The sequence below is a fragment of the Stylophora pistillata genome, chromosome 4, assembly GCF_964205215.1.
Source record: "Stylophora pistillata chromosome 4, jaStyPist1.2, whole genome shotgun sequence".
Lineage (NCBI taxonomy): Eukaryota > Metazoa > Cnidaria > Anthozoa > Scleractinia > Pocilloporidae > Stylophora > Stylophora pistillata.
Genome location: NC_142522.1, coordinates 13,561,180 through 13,582,775, shown reverse-complemented (window position 1 = coordinate 13,582,775; position 21,596 = coordinate 13,561,180). Strand labels below are relative to the sequence as shown.

The following is a 21,596-nucleotide window of genomic DNA, read 5'->3' as shown; positions in this document are numbered from 1 at the left end:
AGGATCAAATGATCTGAAAGCACAGAAAATATCAAGATTCAAGAGTTAAATTTTGGCAAGCAAACCAACTACCAATCGTATTCATGGTGATCTGCAACTTTAAATTGATTCTTTTTAAATGCCTTTAAAACAGAATGGTTCTAAGCAATGACAGCCACAAATGTTTGGTGTTGTTTACCTGAGGTTAAAAGGACAACCCTCGGTTGATGGATAATTTAATCTTCTCTTAAATAAGGTGACAGTATGATAAAAGAACCATTTTAATCCAGTTGGAAAAAGAGTTCTAGATGCGTTCACTAAAGTTCATTTTAGAGATCAAATTTGCAAGAGGATGTTTACAAACTTCCCCCATCTTCTCGAACCATCTTTCAAGTTTTTAATTACCAGTCAACGAGACAGCTGAAAAAAGAAAAAAGAAAAAAACAACAACAGAAAGAAAAAGAAAACCATGGCGAGCTATTTATTCAGAATAGACAGATAATCAACTTGTTTGCTCCACCTGTGTCATTAGGTCACTTTTGAAATACTGTACCAGAACTTCTCATGCGAACATTAACATATTTCATTATTCTGCCTCAACAATCATGCAAGGCTATTTCAATAAAAGCTTTTAGTATTATCTTTGCCTTGATCAGTAGTATAAGTTTGTGAACCTCCACACTTCAAAGTCATTCTTTTGCAATTACCAGAAGGCTCATTGATAAAGAAAATTTCCTTCTCAAAACCACTTGGATCGATTTTGGCTTGGCCTTCTCTGCGATTACCAATTACGCTAGCGAAAAATGTCTTCTACATATGCGAACGATTCAGATCGCTTTTCTGTAAAAGTTTGGCCAGAGCCTTTACCAGAATGGACCCACGCAATTGAAGAATGGAATTGGATGTGGTTTGCCCACATCTATGGCTTTGCCAGCCTTTTCACTCTCCTCACGTTATACGCTTTCTGTTCTCTTTTCCGGTTTCGAAGAATGGCTGGTGCGAAACAGAAGGTCCACTTGTTGTTCGTGAGCTGTGCAGTGATCACTGCGGGACTCGGGCGGGCTCTTGTTCTTTTTTGGGATCCTTACACTTCGAAGAAATCTTCGTCTGCGATTCAAAATTTAGCTGTTTTCATTTCTTGGGGGATTGGAACAGCTTGTATCACCTCAGCGTTCAGTATAATTCTTTTAATCTTCTTAGAAACAACCAAAATCACTTTGGGACCACCGAAGCTTCAAAACCTGCCCCTCTTGGTTTCGATCACGCTTGCGAACATCGTTTACGTGTCCGTGTCTGATGTTGTGGTTTGGTTTTATTCAAAAGCTAAAGTCATGATTTTTATCTGCCACATTACTTTCGTTATCTGGGGTCTCGCTCTTTCTGTTGGTTATTTTATTGCGGGCTTTCGGATGTGGCAAAATTTAAATTCGACATTGCAAGCTCGGAACTTCACCGATCGGGATATCGGAAAACTGAAGCGTTTGTTTTTCTTCATGAGTGCAGCCTCTGTTTTTGGTTTGGGTAACTTCTCCATTTCCTTGTACGTAAGCGTTGGAGAGCTTGGTGTTTTCGCAAGCGACAGGTTTGCTAAAAGTTGGCCGTGGTTTTCCATGCAAACAATTTTGAGAACAATGGAAATCATTCTCTGCGGTTTGATCTTTCAAATCGCCGCCGACAACCGAAAAAACTACCAACAGGTATCTCCCAGGCGGTCCAATTTCACCTGCAGAGGGAACTCGATTGAGCCGGCGACTAAGTTAAACAGCATCGCTTAGCACAAAGTTAAAAGAATCTCTAAGAGGAGTCAAAATCGCACTCAAACTCCGCAAAGATTAATCATTAAACTTCCACGAAAAAGTTGTGCTTTTGAAGTTTGAAAAAACCTCACTTGATTTTCGATTACTAGATGCCGGATGTACGTGTACGTGGATAAATATTGTGAAAGTACAGGTGCATAAAGACGTATAATTTACTTACCGCACGTTTAACAAGGATCACGTTTTTCTTGTGACGGTTTCAAAAGTTAGCAGAATTTTTCTTCAAGCTAAATGGTAGCTAATAGTTGTGAACGGAAATCCTCTTTGAAAGATTTCCGTGTAGGAATAGCAAGGGCCTATCAATTTTTTTAAATCTATCCCAGTCCGGAAATTAGATGTCTATTGTGGGATCTGTCAAGGGAAAAAATAGATCCTGGTGGGCTTCGACTGATTGTTTCAGGAGGTTCCTGACAGAACTAAGAAATCTAAATGCTTGTTCAACCACAATTACTTTTTTTATTATTATCACTCAAGAGTACAGCAACATTCACACAGGGCTTTCAAGTAAATTTTCCTAAAATTTGAAATCCTTGTCTCATTGTCCATCAGCAAAGTGATGATTAAAAAAACAGACTCCTTTGAGCAGGAGATAATTTCATTGAGTCCCGCTGGGGGAAGAAGATAGTATGTGACGCGCAAATTGAAGCTCTGATCAGGGTAAGTATTTTTGAGAAAGCAGACCGTATTGTTTCAATTCTTTGGTTATTCACAAAACTCCAACCGTGTCTCTCTTATCTCACTGAATTAGTAGTTTTAATCAAAGTCACACTGTGGCGAGCCTGTGGATATACTGTGCGGAAGATAATTAGACTATACAGTCGTTGCAGTAAAAGTCAATGAACCTGTGATCGCACAGAAGAAACAGAATTTTGGCGTCATCCCCATGAGTCCTTTTCCATAACGATTCATTTCCAATCCCCTCATTGCTCTTTTCTGTGCTTCGCCTATCCACAAGTGAATGAGGTTTGTAGTAAACATGATGTGAACCTGTTATGGTGTTAAAAAGAATTAACTCAGTTAGGTGTTAATGAAGCAGGGTTTCTTGAGCCGAGTTACGTAATTCCCAGATCGGATTTAAGAGGTGTATGAAGCATGCTTTCCTGTTTTAAATATTAATTTTTTGTAGATTTTAATTTCGAGTGACATTAAAGTTTCTTTCGGTTGGCCGTTTTAATCCAGGAGTGAGTTTCTTTGCGCACGGACAGAAGAGAACCCACATGAGCAGTTCAGTCCCTGAAGTGTCGAGTTCTTTTTTCTTTGTCGCACGCTCGCGATATCATCCTTTATTTCATATCCATGCTAAAAAGATATATTTGATTATTTTTACTTACACATGTTACGCAACGCTTCAAGGCACTCTTGTGGAAGAGTATCACGTATGACCCTAGTGACTGTCTGGTTCACAGTAAAGACTCTGTAGCTCAGTGGCAGAGCATAGAAGAACGGAATACGGAGATCGATGTAAGGTTCAGTTAATTCCTCATAAAAACCTGACTCAGATCTTAAGTTATCCCACGCCAGACGCAAAACATCTTTCTTCCTCTCAGTAGCGAATTAAAAAGAAAAAAAAAAATTCCCCCATACTATGTTGTTTCTTTTCGTTCCGAAACGTACTAGATCATCGCGGATCATCGATTCCTTATAAAAGCTGAGATACTTAATTATTCTGCCCAAGATGCGAAACAGCATTCTTCCTCTGAGTAGCGAATCAAAAAAAAACTTTTTTTTCCAATGCTATTTTGTCTCTGTTCCTTCCGAAACGCACCAGTCATTGTGGAAATAAGACCTGTAACGAGGAGATTGTAGGATTCTGACGCTTGAAGAAATAGGAAATAGTTGTGTTTACGAATTTCCAAGTTGGATTCGTAAACAATTCGTTTGAAATTATAGCCAAACATTGCTATGATACTTTTGAAAAAAATTTTTTTAAGTAGTAATAAGTTTCGTCTTTCTTGACGCACAGTAACTTCAGTTTTAAGAGCGTAATAAATCCAAACTGTCCTGACTGTTTTCGTTAGAAGTTTTGCCTTGCTTGCCACTTTCTTCCATTCCTGTCGTGATTATGTTAATTAAATATCTTAAAACACGGGGAGTAACGTGTTTTTTAGCTCGAATCAGCGACCTAAATAAGCTTTCACCCACCCGCTACAGTTCCTACGCTTTTCAAACCTCAAGGAGGGAAATTTCACGGGTCTTTGCGATTGCTCTATATTTTTTTGGTTTTCTTGCGAAATAAGAGATAGTAATACATTAAAACTTTCTCAAAAGCGGAGAATGTTTGGCAACAGTTGTTTGGTGTTGTCACGCAACACTCGACGCTGCTTTAGTGTCACGAAAGACAATTGCTGTCACTGTTTACATTTAGCATGCTCCAGTAACTGCTGGTCCTTTCAAGACTTTTCTTTTACCAAAGTAAAAGTACTATTTTCACGAAATTGTCATCAAGAAAGAACATTTTTGTGCGCAAAAGGCCTCGTTCAATATCAAGCTTGTTCATGATTTCGTAATCTATTCTTATTCGGTAGTCACATTGGCAAACATGAGATCTTTCTCCAGTTTAACAACTTCGATTTATCTGGGTACTTTATGGGAGCTGTAGAGAGCAGTACCGAGGAAAACAGCGTCATACGATTTGTCGACTCTGTGGAAATCAGGTACGGAGAAGATACTTCAATTGTCACACAGGAAAATGGTTGGAACGAACATGTCTCTGGGGAAGGTGAGTTCGTGGTCACTGAGTGTTGTGGCAAATTGACCGAGTGTTCGCTCGCTCTCACGTGTTTTATATCGTGTTGCTCAGCTGATTCCTCAGTGATCAGCTGTTTTATTCGTTTATGGCATTGAAGCTACGTAAGAAAACATCATTTATCGACTCTCTCGGACGAAATGAGCGCTTATTTTGGTAAAGTAGTCTATCATTTCATTAAATTTACAAAGTATTTCGTAATAATTTAAAACATTGTTATGGCACGTATAGCTTACCAGCTTAGGCTTGTTCATTTTAATGAACTTACCGATACGTCATTTCTAGTTAAATTAAAACGTCTTGTTTAAAAACGAAGCGGTATTTTGTTTTCTTCAATTGCGTCACACCGCTTTCATGTGGGTGTTACGAAAACGAAGACCCTCGAAAACGAAGACTTGAGACCTAAGACCCGGTCTTCGTTTTCGTAGTACGAAAACGGATACCCTAGGTCTTCGTTTTCGTAGAAGTCCCCAGGTCTTCGTTTTCGTAATACAAACACGAAGACCCTGTAAACAGAAAACCGTAGAAATTACAAGTTAAACGCACATTAAACAGTAACAACGCTTAGTAATATAATACGTTACACTTCACGCGTTTCTTCCATTACTATACTGCCCGTATTATTGTACTACCCGTATTATTATACAGCCCGTCTTGTCAGTGTTCTGTTTCGCTATGTGAGCCAATTTGGTGTTGATATTCTCGAGGGTTTCCTCGGGTAAACTTACCACACTTATTATTATTCTGGAACAGCAGGCAGAATTCCAACGCCAGCCGCCTTTGATTTATAGTTAGCCTTGCGTGACAGAATAACAGAGAACGCGTTCTGTACGGGAAAAATGACTCTTGGGTTCTGTCAATAAATAATCGATTTCTACTATATTTCGTAGCTAAAATAGATTCTGACGGTCGTTAAGCTTTCTCTGCTGGAATATTCTCGTTAAAAAGTAAGCAATTCTTTAGGCTAATGCAGGGTCTTCGTTTTCGTAGTACGAAAACGAAGACCCAGTAAACAGAAAACCGTAGAAATTGCAACTTAAACACACATTTTAATGTGTGTTTAAAAACAGCAACAACGCTTAGTAATATAATACATTACACTTCACGCGTTTCTTGCCATTATTATATTACCCGTATTATTATATGGCCCGTCTTGTCTGTTCTGTTTCGCTATGCGAGCCAGTTTGGTGTTGATATTCTCGAGGGTTTCCTCGGGTAAACGTACAACACATTATTATTCTGGAACAGCAGGCAGAATTCGAACCTAGCCACCTTTGATTTATAGTCAGCATTGCGTGACAGAATAACAGAGAACGCGTTCTGTACAGGAAAGATGACTCTTGGGTTCTGTCGATAAATAATCAATTTCTACTGTATTTCATAGCTAAAATAGATTCTGACGGTCGTTCAGCTTTCTCTGCTGGAAAATTCTCGTTAAAAAGTAAGCAATTCTTTAGGCTAATGCTGGGTCTTCGTTTTCGTACTACGAAAACGAAGACCCCCTGTCTTCGTTTTCGTCCTACGAAAACGAATACCGGGTCTTAGGTCTTAGGTCTTCGTTTTCGAGGGTCTTTGTTTTCGTAACACCCCTTTCGTGTTGTTCCTTTGTCAGGTTACACGGAGAATGCCAAACACGTCACGATTTTTCCTGTTGTGCTGGTAACAAAAAAATGTAAATGTAGGAAAATTATTTGTCTTATCATGCTTATCTCTGTGTACTTCGGGTTTTGTTTTGGACACAGATTGGATATCACACGTTCCCAAGGTTGACGATTCTCATGGGATTGCCACAGTTGCTCCCGCAGACTCCATGCTGTGCGAGGGATCCTATGAAGACTATGAAATTATTGGCGACACCGCTGTACAAAGTTAGACATGTTAACGTAACGTTATTCGTGTAAGTCCATCGTGCAAGGAGAAAAAAAAATTATTTAAGCGAGCAGCACAGAACCCTAGGAGTGAGGTGCACGATGAGCTGTTTTGGTCACTGATTTTTTTTTTTTTCTGACTTGCGCGATAGACTTCGCCGAATAGGGGGGACTTCTCCTAACTTGAACACTTCACTGTGCAGAATATCGCATTAAAACTACGGTATATGCATGGATGAAACAGAGTTTATGCCTTCGGTTAGGGTGTATGCCCGTATCCCTTATCACGACTTACATGCCTTTTTCATACCGGTTTTAGGCTTGCTTCTGAATGGGCCCTCCCTTATTCCTGAACTTGTCGAAATTGATTTGTACTGACAATTTTCTTCCTTTTCGAGTAGGTGGTGGTGGTGGTGGTGGGGAGGGGGGAGGGGGGTGTATAGCTAACCTTTTCCATCGAGATTTCAAACACGACTTTAAACCACGCTAACTGCATGTCGCGATTTGTCATTAGGGCTGATATTATATATGGCTAAACATATGGTGTGGCAAAGTTATGCATTATTTTCCTTTATACTTAATTTTCATACCCGAATGTTCAAAATTTCAGGGTGACTCTTTTCAGACAAAGGTGACGAAAATAACAAGGGAAAGTGACGACTTTCTTCTTAACCTTCCCTGATAAAACGTATACCAGGTGTTTTCATACAAGTTTCCTTTTTCTTTGTCAGCATTGCCTGACAAAGACTTCTGTTACACTTGATCTTTTCTCTGCAGCAATCGAACAAGAAGAATTCGGAATAGTAGGAACCACCACGCCAGATCTTAACTTCGAAGAAGATCATTCACCTGGACTGAAATACAACAGAAGCTCAAGAAGGACGTCGTGTAAAAAGAAACCAATCGAAGCTCTGAGTAAGTCAGGTGATGTAGTGAGTAGATCTTTATCGAGCGGGTTTAGAGGAGGCGGATGCGCGGTGCCGTGCCTTCTGTTTTCTTCTGCCTTTTCAAATTTGTGTTTAATATTATCAGCATTATTCTATTTTCCTGGGGTGGGGGAGGAGGAACGGCTTTTTAGGCTATGTTAATGTCTTAGTTATAGTTGCGCTCTTACAACGATATTTCAGCTCCAACCACAGGCGACTCAAGCTTACTGTGTGTGATTTTTGAGTCCAAAGCTCATTGACGGGAATACATAATTTATTAGGATTGAATTTAAGCGAAAGGGTGTGACGTGAAAAAAGAAAAAGAAAAAAAAAAAGAAAAAATTATAGGAAAAAATAAAAGAAAGGATAATAAAAGTGAGAAATATAGCGTGTTCAGTCTCCTTTACTTTATTCCGTAGCCACCTTGTCGCTCCCGGTCGTTTTAACACTATTTTGTGGATTTACTCTAAGCGTGCAGTACTACTATGCGCTTCGCGCGCTGCGAGATCCGCTCGAAATGTATCGATACCTGTCATCAGGTCCCTGTCGCCAACGAAGTTTTGTTCAGCGGTATGGCACAAGATTGGAACCCAGCCTCCAATGAGGAAGTAATCGAAGTTTTCGGTTTCCCAATCGCTGCTTCCACGCGAAAACTATTATTCTACTTAGGAGAGTTATTGTTAGTTCGTTACTCGTCGTAGGATGTTTTCATCCCCTCTCGATGATGACGAAGGAGATTTCATGTCCCCGACTCGTGGAGGGTGAGCAGTTGATGTCATTTTGTAATCTGTCTTTTGCCATTTTTTATGTTATCGTAGAGGTCCAAGATGGCGGAAAATTGAGGTCGCGTGACTGTGTTCTTCTTTCGCATAGCTCCTCTAAGCTTGCGTCGTTATTTGGCCAGGATAAAGCGTCATTTTTAGGAGGGAATGAATCCTTGACGTACACTGCTCCTAAACAGCCAAAGAAAGAAAAACCAGGTGACCGTTTACTTAAGTAGGATTTTACGTGTGGTGTAAGGCTACAATCAAATCAACCTTCCCCTGATCTCAGTATGCAAAATGCGTGTTCATAGTTCGCGCTGAACCTAACAATTCAAGTGGATCTTTTTAAAATAGTTTCAACGAATGAAACACTCGAGAAGTTTTATTTTGGCTCAAGTGACAACCGATCGATCACGATCAGCAATGACAGTTTTTTTCCTACTCCTCCCCCTTCTCCAAGTATCCCCCTTTCGGACTTTTTTTGTTCATTCGAATATCTGTCATGACAGTCAAGGTAAAGTAACTTTATTTTATCAGTGAACTGTCAATACTTTCTCAATTAAACAGATATTGAGAGCCGAGAAGTAGTAACCTGTTTTTTTCTTTCCTTTTTTTGCACTTCATTACTGTATCAGCTGATTCTATTGTCATTGTTAATAGAATTGTCAATTAAGTTTGTGGCTGAGAGGGTTAGCCTACAGAGATGATGTCAGTTTTGTCATTACAATTCAGCGGTAAATGATTTGGAATGCATATAGAAGTTTTTTGTTGGCTGAGAGGGTTAGCCTACAGAGATCTTAAATCTCCAAAGATCTGATTTCATTGTAACTTAGTTACAGGAAGTTGGTTTTAGATTGACACAACTTCTGCATGATAACTTTGAGTATTCTCATAGCCAGTTTGTGAGATAATGTATGGATTTTAAAGGGAGAAGTTACATAGTAGTCACTTCTTGGAGTTGAAAGGTTAAATCATCCTTAAGGTGTGTGTAAAATACAAGTCTAAAAATAGGAAAAATGCAATGTCAGTGTTCCATATTTTGATTATGGTTTGGGTCTCTTAAAAAATTCTTGCTTTTCTTTCTCCTAGTAGTATTCTTGGTACAATTTTGTTGAGCTTATAACAGCCTGTTTCAGGTACACTGTATCTGATTAATGAATGGCAATATATATCCGAGATAATTTTCTGATGCAGTTGTCATTAATACAATTGTTTATTGCTAGCTGGAGCATCACAAACCAGTAGTGGAGAAACAACACTCTTGTTTGCTACAGCAGTCCATGCATATAAATAGTAAGTTGTTCTTCACTGTGTCATGTCTATAAATCCCTGTTTATTTTGTTCTTGTGCAAGACTTCAAAATACTGATCTGTCATATCACATTTTAGTGTCAATGGCCAATATGCTAGTCAGGGAAAACTGGGTGCTGCAGTGTTAGCCAATCATCCTGCAAATGATGTAAGTTATCCATGTTAACCTTATAACTTCCATGAGTGACATAGCTAACAGAATTTCACCTTATAATATCAATAGAATTGGGGCTCGAAATTAAAAGAAAATTTCATTCGCCATTTTGCGACTTGATACGTAAATATAGTCGCAAGTTCACGGATTTTATTCACAAAAATAATTAACCATGCAAGGGTCAGCTCTAATCCAGCGGTTTAACAAACAAAAATATGAGCCTGCAATACATATGAAGAGACCGCTGCGATGGTGGCCGATCAAGGTAATGTTGTTGCGTGCACAACATTGCGGATAAATTAGGTACAGTTTTACCCTATATCTTCAAATGTCTATGATAATCAAGGCACAGGACTATAATATTTTTTCATTTCTTTATTTATTTCGGCCAAAATAGTGGCAAAGTAGCGACTGCTGGCTTTTTTATTCTACTCGCAAATTTGCGACTCCTCTGGAAGTGTTAGTCGCAAACATAAGAATTAAGTTGCAAAGGCAACTGTATTGGTTGCAATTTCGAGCCCTGAGAATGTTATCAAGCAGATTAGTGATGAGAATAAAGAAAATAGTCAACAAGGGGATTGTTAGCTATTCCAATACCAAATAAAGAAAATAGTCAACAAGGGGATTGTTAGCTATTCCAATACCAAATAAAGAAAATAGTCAACAAGGGGATTGTTAGCTATTCCAATACCAAATAAAGAAAATAGTCAACAAGGGGATTGTTAGCTATTCCAATACCAAATAAAGAAAATAGTCAACAAGGGGATTGTTAGCTATTCCAATACCAAATAAAGAAAATAGTCAACAAGGGGATTGTTAGCTATTCCAATACCAAATAAAGAAAATAGTCAACAAGGGGATTGTTAGCTATTCCAATACCAAATAAAGAAAATAGTCAACAAGGGGATTGTTAGCTATTCCAATACCAAATAAAGAAAATAGTCAACAAGGGGATTGTTAGCTATTCCAATACCAAATAAAGAAAATAGTCAACAAGGGGATTGTTAGCTATTCCAATACCAAATAAAGAAAATAGTCAACAAGGGGATTGTTAGCTATTCCAATACCAAATAAAGAAAATAGTCAACAAGGGGATTGTTAGCTATTCCAATACCAAATAAAGAAAATAGTCAACAAGGGGATTGTTAGCTATTCCAATACCAAATAAAGAAAATAGTCAACAAGGGGATTGTTAGCTATTCCAATACCAAATAAAGAAAATAGTCAACAAGGGGATTGTTAGCTCTTCCAATACCAAATAAAGAAAATAGTCAACAAGGGGATTGTTAGCTATTCCAATACCAAATAAAGAAAATAGTCAACAAGGGGATTGTTAGCTATTCCAATACCAAATAAAGAAAATAGTCAACAAGGGGATTGTTAGCTATTCCAATACCAAATAAAGAAAATAGTCAACAAGGGGATTGTTAGCTATTCCAATACCAAATAAAGAAAATAGTCAACAAGGGGATTGTTAGCTATTCCAATACCAAATAAAGAAAATAGTCAACAAGGGGATTGTTAGCTATTCCAATACCAAATAAAGAAAATAGTCAACAAGGGGATTGTTAGCTATTCCAATACCAAATAAAGAAAATAGTCAACAAGGGGATTGTTAGCTCTTCCAATACCAAATAAAGAAAATAGTCAACAAGGGGATTGTTAGCTATTCCAATACCAAATAAAGAAAATAGTCAACAAGGGGATTGTTAGCTATTCCATACCAAATAAAGAAAATAGTCAACAAGGGGATTGTTAGCTATTCCAATACCAAATAAAGAAAATAGTCAACAAGGGGATTGTTAGCTATTCCAATACCAAATAAAGAAAATAGTCAACAAGGGGATTGTTAGCTATTCCAATACCAAATAAAGAAAATAGTCAACAAGGGGATTGTTAGCTATTCCAATACCAAATAAAGAAAATAGTCAACAAGGGGATTGTTAGCTATTCCAATACCAAATAAAGAAAATAGTCAACAAGGGGATTGTTAGCTATTCCAATACCAAATAAAGAAAATAGTCAACAAGGGGATTGTTAGCTATTCCAATACCAAATAAAGAAAATAGTCAACAAGGGGATTGTTAGCTCTTCCAATACCAAATAAAGAAAATAGTCAACAAGGGGATTGTTAGCTATTCCAATACCAAATAAAGAAAATAGTCAACAAGGGGATTGTTAGCTATTCCAATACCAAATAAAGAAAATAGTCAACAAGGGGATTGTTAGCTATTCCAATACCAAATAAAGAAAATAGTCAACAAGGGGATTGTTAGCTATTCCAATACCAAATAAAGAAAATAGTCAACAAGGGGATTGTTAGCTATTCCAATACCAAATAAAGAAAATAGTCAACAAGGGGATTGTTAGCTATTCCAATACCAAATAAAGAAAATAGTCAACAAGGGGATTGTTAGCTATTCCAATACCAAATAAAGAAAATAGTCAACAAGGGGATTGTTAGCTCTTCCAATACCAAATAAAGAAAATAGTCAACAAGGGGATTGTTAGCTATTCCAATACCAAATAAAGAAAATAGTCAACAAGGGGATTGTTAGCTATTCCAATACCAAATAAAGAAAATAGTCAACAAGGGGATTGTTAGCTATTCCAATACCAAATAAAGAAAATAGTCAACAAGGGGATTGTTAGCTATTCCAATACCAAATAAAGAAAATAGTCAACAAGGGGATTGTTAGCTATTCCAATACCAAATAAAGAAAATAGTCAACAAGGGGATTGTTAGCTATTCCAATACCAAATAAAGAAAATAGTCAACAAGGGGATTGTTAGCTATTCCAATACCAAATAAAGAAAATAGTCAACAAGGGGATTGTTAGCTATTCCAATACCAAATAAAGAAAATAGTCAACAAGGGGATTGTTAGCTATTCCAATACCAAATAAAGAAAATAGTCAACAAGGGGATTGTTAGCTATTCCAATACCAAATAAAGAAAATAGTCAACAAGGGGATTGTTAGCTATTCCAATACCAAATAAAGAAAATAGTCAACAAGGGGATTGTTAGCTATTCCAATACCAAATAAAGAAAATAGTCAACAAGGGGATTGTTAGCTATTCCAATACCAAATAAAGAAAATAGTCAACAAGGGGATTGTTAGCTATTCCAATACCAAATTCTCAGAACTGGCATGATAGCAATTGTTTGGCAGACAGTAGAGAGATATGCTCTTGAAACTTTTGGAGTGAAAGGGTGAAGTCCGCATTCTGCCATGATTTTGTTGGTTTCTCATTTTGGTTGAATCTGCATTTCGTAAACATTGCTTTTGCTTGATTAAATGTCTATAGCTTTAAATAGACCTGGGAAACTTGTAATAAGTGACTTACCGGTAATATGTTTCTGTTTGCCCCAGAGAGTTTTGTGTGTAGTGCGAACCTGGAAAGATTGGGCAGTTATTAGTTAATTATAAACTTTCATATAGAAAGATTTTACTTATTGTGTACAGGCACAATTTGAACATACGGTAGCTGCTTTGAGCTGACAGAGTAAGATTTTAAAAGTACATCTTCAAGATGTAATAATAAAATTGTGATTTATTTAAACATAAATTTCAAATTTCCAGTCCAGTAAGCCATTTGCTTAAGACTAGTCTTGTAGCTAAAGCCACTATTATAATGAGTTTCGTGCCATTTAACACATACTTAAAACCCTAATATCAGTATGCATTTTCTCCATACTCATGCAGGGCTTGACAATAACTTTTCAACTTACTAGCCATTAGTGGCTTCTGACAACTTAGATGTTACAACGATTTCAGTTTGTTTACTAGCAAAACTGGCTGGTGGAAATCGAAAACCACCAGCCAAAACTGAATTTCTACTAGTCTGTGGCTTGTTGGCTACCATTAGTGATGAGCCCTGATACTGGAGAATTTATCTAACAATCAAGAGCTTCTCTAGTTGGCGATCATTTCCTTTATTCTAGTGACCTTTATGTTTGATTCAGAGGTGATATTGTAGAAGAAGTGAGATGTTATTTTACAATTAATGTAGGACTTGGCCTTGTGTACTTGTAATATTTGTTTAGAGAAGTTAATAAGGTACAGGTTTAGCAGCTGTACATATTTTACTCAGACTGCAGTGATGAAAAAGGCAAACAGAAATTCTGATACTTATTTATCTTATTCATTTATAGTACCGGATTCTCATTTATGCATCCAAACAACAGCAAGTTACCACAGCAAAAATCCATGGAAATTTTTCATTTACGGTAAATACAAAATGGTATTACATCATTTGACATGTTACTGCTGAAGTTAAATTGCAAGTGATAAATGGTTTAGCATTCATATTTTACGTCCTCAGACCTTACTTTTAACAATATTGTTTAGGTTCAAGGGAGTAATTATGCAAGTTTTTATGATGACCAGAGGCAGACATGGTCAATTTGTTTTGAATCAGACAAGAATATCACAGATTTTGCCAAACAGGTAACAAGTTAACAGAGACCTTAAGTATTAATTAGTTGGTGACAGTCAGTCGTCTTGCGCTGATCATCAGCTGTCTTAAAGTCATGGATACATTTTGTCAGATTTTTGTGAAAATAAGGTCATGAGTGTTTGATAAGATATTTTACTTGTTAAAGAAGCAGAAAAAGGTAAAGTTAGGTGTAAAGAAGTAAAGTTTTCCAAGATATGTGCTGAAGGTTGCATTTGGGAGATGCATGCATATAACTATTGGCCAACTGGATTGTGAAAGACACAGAACTTTTAAAGTTTGTTTTGAAAGAAAATATAGTTTTGTTATAGGTCTGTTTTGTTAACATTGTATCGGGAGAGAAGTGTGGATTACTAGTAAAGAGAACAAAGAGCAAATTATTTTTTGAATGGAACAGCCAAGAAATTACTGCAACCTTTTGAAATTAATGGAAAAGGAATAAAATAATTTATTTTGTTGCACTTGATTTTCAGGTTGGGTTATTGAAATTCAATTCTGCTTCATCAAATCTTTGCACACAAGATCTCTCCCCTGGTGATGGACTTGTAAGCATAATCTTTATAAAATTTCTTTTTCATTAAGGCAGCTGAATGACAGCTTCGGTGGTCATTAACCGCCTCCCAGTTAGCTCAATGGATAGAGTGCTGGACTATTGTGCGGGAGGTCGAGGGTTCGAGCCCCGGCCAGACCAACACTCAAGGTCTTAAAATAATTGAGAAGAATTTGCTACCTTTCTATAACATCAAGAAATGGTTAGACATTCAAGTCTTCTTGGACAGGGATGAATAAATGGAGGTCCCGTCTCCTGCAGGGTTGGGGTTAGGAGACGTTAATTTCCCACACACGAGATTACTGTGTGATGGATGTCCTCCACTGGGGTGGGATGGGTGGAAAGGTGAGATTGATAGACTGAAGCTGCTGCCAGAGGCGCCTGATATGCTGACGTCTGTTCTCAACCTTACACTGCACCCTTAATTCAGCCTCTGGGCTGCAAGTGGTCAGATATAAACTACATTCATATTAATATTAGTTTTCATTTTCAGTGTTATTTTGTGAATTGTTGCTAGACAAGTATAATCCAGTTTAGTTTTCCTGATAAAGTACAAGCTGTGAAAATCACTGTGAGAGATGACTGAGAACTGATTGTCAGTGCAAAAAGGATCTCTTTTAATCAAATTTGGGGTTCTCAAAAGTCACAGAGAATTGTTTTTTTTTTTTTTGTGTACGATTTATTGTCTGTTAGCAAAAATGTTTTTGCAAAATCCCAGGATATAAAACCATATATAACTCCTAAACTGCTTGTAATCTAAGGTTTTAGTAATGAAAACAATTTTTATGAAGATTTTCAAACCTGTTTTTGCTATTGGAGTCAATTTAGAGCTCATGATAAGATTTCAACTGATATATATTCAAGGCTGTGCTCTGAGAAAAATTGAAGGGAGCCTTAGTGCTTTGAAACTGTGAAATTCAGAGTGCCCAGCTTATGCATCTTATGAAAAAATTAAGATTCCTGAGTCGCCCAAGAGCAAAAGTAAGGCACCAGGGGCCATTGGGTGCCAAACTACAGCCCTAATAATAATTTGTGTAGTATGTGAGATGACAACTTTTTCTTTTAATGTAAAACTATTCACTAAAATTATGCAGTTTATAGGTATTTTCACTGATCAATCACCACAAGGCAAGTTCCCAAATTGTCTTTCTTTGACTCCTTTGGCCTTTTGAAATTTGTGTATAAACTGAAGAACACCAAGGCTGTGCTCTAACTAATAGAAAAATTGAAGGGAGCCCAGTGCTTTGAAACTGTGAAATGCAGGGTGCCCAGCATATGCTTTTTATTAAAAAACTAAGATTCCTGAGTCGCCCAAGAGCAAAAGTAAGGTGCTAGGGGCCAGCGGGCACTGCTAGAACGCAGCCCTGTCTTTACTCACTACAAAATTTAATTTTGAACAGAATAATTAATTGGCATTGTATTTTTTATCATGCCTACAGGCTATTGAGCAAGGAGATGCTTTAGAAGTCAAGTACACTGGATGGCTATGGACTAATAACAGCTTTGGAAAAGTAACTTTTTATTATTTTGATGACCTTTTCCATTAACTATAAAATGTACATGATCTATCACTGCAACAGATTTTTTTGATTTCTAGGTTTTTGATGGAAACACTGAGACAGATAAAACATTCAAATTCAAAACAGGGAAAGGGAAAGTCATCAAGGTGCAGAGACCATTTATTATTAAAAGTTACTTTTCTTCAGCCATTCAGTTTGTCTGCTTGGATGCCTTTCATCCAGATGTTCATCTGTGTTTTTGTTCTCATCTGTTTGCCTTTTCTGTTTAATCTCTCTTTCTTTCTTTCTTTCTTTTTTTTTAATCTTTTCTTAAACTGAATACTTTTAAATTATTGTTTGATAGTCCAGGAAATATTAAGTAAACCGTCTTTCCATGTTCATTTTCTTTGTCATGGTAAAGACATAGTATTTTTGAATTGTAATGGAACATTTTCAATTTCTTTATAGGGATGGGAACAGGGAGTGATAGGAATGAAAAAAGGTGGAAAGAGGTTGATTGCCATTCCTTCTACTCTGGCTTATGGAGAAAAGGTTAGATCTTAATTTAAACATTTTAAATCTATAAGGGAATGTGAAATTCACAGACCCCTAATTTCTCTCCACCTCTTACAATTGTATACAAAGCTGGTTTCCTACACCTTGTCAAACTCGGTTATCTTACCCCCTACTGAATTTTAACCTTTCAAGAATTCATATTAATTTCTTTTCTGGAGGAGGTTAGAAAGATTTCTGTTATAAGTTTTATTGGTTTATGTACGATATTATTTTCGAAAGTGCTGTGAAGAGGAGGTTTAGTTCCAGTACTGGCCACCATTTTCTTGTCGGTGACAGCTTCCATGGCTAGCAGCCTTTTCATGAACTCCTTCAGCCAGGTTAAATTTATCTTAAAAAATAATTAATTTAAAATTAATATTAAAAATAGGCAATAGGTATTGAGCAAAGGAAATGATAAAGAGCACTGTGTAATCTCAAGCAAAGAATTTGAATGAATTGTAACATGATTAAAAACCTCAACTGGAAGGAGGCAAATCAGTTGGCTATTTACATGCGAGTTTGTCCCTCTCATCACTTGACCATGCTGACTCCTCTGCACCAAGCTGCCATGAAAGCACCTGTGGACTTGTTATAACTCCACAGAATTGATTAACATGTAACTTCTTCCATTAACATCCATACATCATGGGGCAAGCAGGTGATGCAAATACTCAAACTGATCAGGTAGAAGTTGCTGTCTTGATCTAAAACCAAATTCTTGTAATTAATTTTTAAGGAAATGTTTAGCAGCTAGTGGGAAGAATTACTGTAGCAATCAGACCTTGGGAGTGAAAGGGGTAAATTCACAGCCACTCATTCTGGTGATTTGGATTCTCTCTAATGTTGATACAAGCACAAGTTAGCCCAATGGATAGTGCTCTGGACTGTTGTGTGGGAGGTCAAGGGTTCAAGCCCTGGCCGGACCAACACTCAAGGTCTTAAAATAATTGTGAAGAATTTGCTACCTTTCTATAAAATCAAGAAATGGTTAGATATTCTAGTCTTCTTGGATAGGGCCAAATAAATGGAGGTCCTGTCTCCTGCAGGGTGGGGGGCAGGAGATATTAATTTCCCACACACGAGATAACTGTGTGATGGATGTCCTCCCCTGGGGTGGTATGGGTGGGTTTACTGGGCCTGCTGTAATTGGCGCAAACTGTTGCAGTGTCCCTGCCTGTCAGCAAATCTAATAAATTAAACTACAAGAATTTGCTGTGTGTTTCTTTGCAGGGTGTACCTTCCAGAGTGCCTCCCAACTCCTCTCTATTGTTTGAAGTAGAGGTTTTAAGGGTAAGTATAAGTGACAGTCCAGTCTGGATTAAGGGGCATCATATTAAGTGTATTAACCAGTCAGTTGTCAAAGTCTCAAATTTGCTTCCCCTTTGTTACTGTTAAGCAGTTGCCTCCCTCAAGTGGTCATGTTCACCCTTTTCTAAATCCGTATTGAACAGTCACTTTAAATGGAACCACACAGATACAGCTAAAATAATCTTCTACAAGTAACTTTTAATCCATGTTTTCCATGTTTCTCTCCCAAGATCAATGTTAGGTGTGCAATGGTGTTTTTCATGTTTTTTTTTTATTTTTTATTTTTTATTTTAATACCCCTATTCTGTGGAACCTGTATTAGCAGTCAACCTGCATTAAGGGAGTCACCCTGATATTCCAGTGTGTGACCACATAGTACAGGTTGGACTGTACTTCCAAGTTGGCAACATCCCTACATTTACATCAAGACACTCATTGGCAATGAAAGTAGTAATCATGAGAACAATAATGATAATATTAATAATAATAGCAATAATAGTAATAATGACAAAAACAATTATGTAGAATAATATCTAGCAAAGGAGAAATACCTCTGCAAGTAATTTCTGTCTTGTTTTGATTTTTTTGTTTTTTCATGAAAAAACAAGACATATTGCTGTTGACTTTTATGTACCAATGAAGAATATTTGTCAACAGATTAAGTCCAGCAGAGAGTCAAATGAATCCCCAGTGACAGTTCATGAACCTTCTCCTTCTCAAAATACTGATCAACTGCCTGACATCCTGTCTGAGCCTTCTGGTACAAGAAGAAAGTCAGATTCTGTCTCATCGCTAAGGTAACACAAAATAAAATTAGTGTGCTGTGTATTTATCTCTCCATGGAAATAAAGAGCTTGACATGTTATTGAGTAAGCTGATGTGGCATTACACCAGTAGCTCTGTAAGAATCACTTCATTTCATTTCTGAATCACTTCACTGCCTTATATTGTGCACACCACACAGGCACATAGATCTTTAAAAAAAGTGTTTCTCGGATTGATAGATCTCAAGAAGGTTTTTGCTATGGCAATCCTCTTATGAGCAAGGGTTATTTGGCTTTAATAATTACCCTATTCAAAGGTGTGTCAGTTTTATGACAAAGCCCTCATAGCCACTATAATTAACTTTGACTAAACAGACCTACTTGTAATTTTAAGTTCCCCAGGAGACTCTGGAATTAAAGGTAGAACTGCTTCAATCACAGAACAGCTTTCGCAGGTCAGGAAATACACTGTTGATATAAATTTTTTTGGAGACTTTGAATGCCACTGACCATGCTAGTTTTTTGTTGTTTTGAGAGTCTATTACACTGTAGGCAAATGTTGAATTTTGGAGCAAGTAGTTGACATAATTGGTTTCATCCATAAGTTTGTGGGGGGGGGAGGAGGGCTCTCGGGAAGTTTGCAGGGTATTGCTATGTGCTTTTGTCTAATTTTTTTCTGCTACAACATAAACATGTAAAGCATGTTGCATTTCCCTTCCCCCTTCCTAATTTTGTGAAAGAGTGAATTCCACATTTTACAAGTGTGACAGTGATGTCTTGACAGGTGCTTGGAAGGGGACTGTAGCTCAGTTTCCTTGGTGACATCTTGACAAAGAGGTTACTGTCCTCCTATGTCACTGGGATAATAGAATTTACCAATCAATACTATCCAGCAGTATATTGAGATTCATGACTAGTGTGCCTTTTGCTAGATTCAGTCTGTTTCTCTGTTGTGTAGTCTCCAGGGAAAAACACAGATAAAGCTCGATTACTTGCCAGGATGTCCAAGATGGGAAAAAATCCATTATTCCTTCCTGGAGCTGTGGCTGCCGAACCTGAAAATGACGAACTGGGAGAGCAGGAGCAGGTAAGTAACACAATCTCTAAAAATAGTAATTATCAAAGTCATATACATGCACCTGCACAATAATTATTTTTTGAATGAACAAATGTAACATGTTGCCTTTTACCTACAAAAGTAGAAAAAAAATCTCAGAAGAGAATGCAAACATAGTACTTTGATTAGAATTTTTAACTGCCTCTGAAGCACAGCGCATGACCATAAATAAATTTTCAGCCTACAATGAGTTCTTCTCAATGTAGACTCAATTTTTTTTTTGTAACTGACCCCCCTCCGCCTTTCACTAAGTTAATGAAATACGTATAGTGTTGATTGTGTCTGAAATTGACTTGATAGGAGATTCCAACTCATGCTGAAGCAAGTGCACCAGAAGCAACAGATGTGAATGCAACAAGCCCTCCACCCATTAGCTCTAACCCTCATCCTAGTGTGCGCTCCAAACCCCTTCTTCCACCACGACCAGCACCCCAAGTTCACCCTGAGGTCCATCAGCCAGTTCATAATCCAGCACCTCCTGCACAACCATACCAGCAGACTGCCATGAACCCACAACCAATGATGCAGCCAGCTTTCACACCACAACAGCAAGTTGCTTTGTATCAGGTGGGTTTTAATTAAGTCAAATAATGAAGGGCTGCAGCCAGGATGAAACAGTTTTCTCATCGCTTTCTTATCATTCATTTTACCCGATGAAGACTGCAGTTCGGGCAGTCGAAAGCTCGTAGTTTTTAATCATTTTAGCCAGAGATCGTTTTTAAATTTCAACTAAGTTAAATAACGTATATGTGCACGATCCTTCGCAGTAAAGCACTATTTGAGCAATAGTGAAAATCAGACCTGAAAAAAATCTCAGGCCTGTACGGGATTCGAACCACTGACCTCTGCGATACTAGTGCAGCGCTCTACCAATTGAGCTAACAAGCCAACTGGGAGCAGGCCATCAAATTAATTCGACATAAACCCGTAGATGATAAATCAAACAACAAGAAACATATGAAACATATGTATGAACTGCGGTTATGAAACGTATATGTGCACGATCCTTCGCAGTAAAGCACTATTTGAGCAATAGTGAAAATCACTATTGCTCAAATAGTTACTTTACTATTGCTCAAATAGTTACTTTACTATTGCTCAAATAGTGCACTATTATGAAAATCACTATTGCTCAAATAGTTACTTTACTATTGCTCAAATAGTGCCCTATTTTCACTATTGCTCAAATAGTGCTTTACTGCGAAGGATCGTGCACATATACGTTTCATAACCGCAGTTCATACATGTGTTTCATATGTTTGTTGTTGTTTGATTTATCATCTACGGGTTTATGTCGAATTAATTTGATGGCCTGCTCTCAGTTGGCTTGTTAGCTCAATTGGTAGAGCGCTGCACTAGTATCGCAGAGGTCAGTGGTTCGAATCCCGTACAGGCCTGAGATTTTTTTCAGGTCTGATTTTCACTGTTGCTCAAATAGTGCTTTACTGCGAAGGATCGTGCACATATACGTTTCATAACCGCAGTTCATACATATGTTTCATATGTTTGTTGTTGTTTAAGTCAAATAAATTGTTCATAGCAACCAGATTTTACGTTACGAAAGTGTTGCTTTTATTTGAGATTTAGAATAGGTTTGGTGGACCTTCAATATAAAGTGAAAGTTTATGTTTAAGATTCCCATGGAGTCAGCAAAGTCCAACAGTTTCTTTTTTGAGTGCCGTTTTTTTCTTGCCTCAAGGAAACTTAATTGAGTAAGAGTGACTGTCCATTTTGTTCTGTGTTTTTAAATTGAAGTGTGTAAAGGTGTACCTTGCCGCAGT

At 37.4% G+C, this 21,596-nt stretch overlaps 2 protein-coding genes across 4 annotated transcripts in view; both read left to right on the top strand.

Moving 5' to 3' along the window:
* Positions 1-648: 648 nt before the first annotated feature.
* Positions 649-1,899, top strand: LOC111329651 (uncharacterized). The gene has a single exon (XM_022934398.2). It carries the CDS (start codon positions 783-785, stop codon positions 1,752-1,754), a length of 972 nt encoding a protein of 323 aa, XP_022790133.2. The 5' UTR covers positions 649-782; the 3' UTR covers positions 1,755-1,899.
* A 2,358-nt stretch (positions 1,900-4,257) lies between these two features.
* Positions 4,258-21,596, top strand: part of LOC111329650 (FK506-binding protein 15) — a 31,446-nt gene continuing 14,107 nt past the window's right edge. The window contains exons 1-17 of one of the 3 annotated variants that reach the window (XM_088756636.1): positions 4,258-4,515; positions 6,285-6,410; positions 7,188-7,325; positions 8,155-8,316; positions 9,324-9,393; positions 9,489-9,558; positions 13,721-13,795; positions 13,917-14,015; positions 14,496-14,567; positions 16,012-16,083; positions 16,170-16,238; positions 16,540-16,623; positions 17,857-17,916; positions 18,592-18,731; positions 19,093-19,153; positions 19,657-19,785; positions 20,116-20,382. In XM_088756636.1, the coding sequence (XP_088612762.1) occupies positions 4,383-4,515; positions 6,285-6,410; positions 7,188-7,325; positions 8,155-8,316; positions 9,324-9,393; positions 9,489-9,558; positions 13,721-13,795; positions 13,917-14,015; positions 14,496-14,567; positions 16,012-16,083; positions 16,170-16,238; positions 16,540-16,623; positions 17,857-17,916; positions 18,592-18,731; positions 19,093-19,153; positions 19,657-19,785; positions 20,116-20,382 (1,827 nt within the window). In that variant the 5' untranslated portion in view covers positions 4,258-4,382. Of the gene's footprint in view, positions 4,516-4,667; positions 4,699-6,284; positions 6,411-7,187; positions 7,326-7,939; positions 8,098-8,154; positions 8,317-9,323; positions 9,394-9,488; positions 9,559-13,720; positions 13,796-13,916; positions 14,016-14,495; positions 14,568-16,011; positions 16,084-16,169; positions 16,239-16,539; positions 16,624-17,856; positions 17,917-18,591; positions 18,732-19,092; positions 19,154-19,656; positions 19,786-20,115; positions 20,383-21,596 lie in introns of those variants that run through there. The other 2 variants (XM_088756637.1, XM_088756638.1) reach the window with 2 other exon arrangements.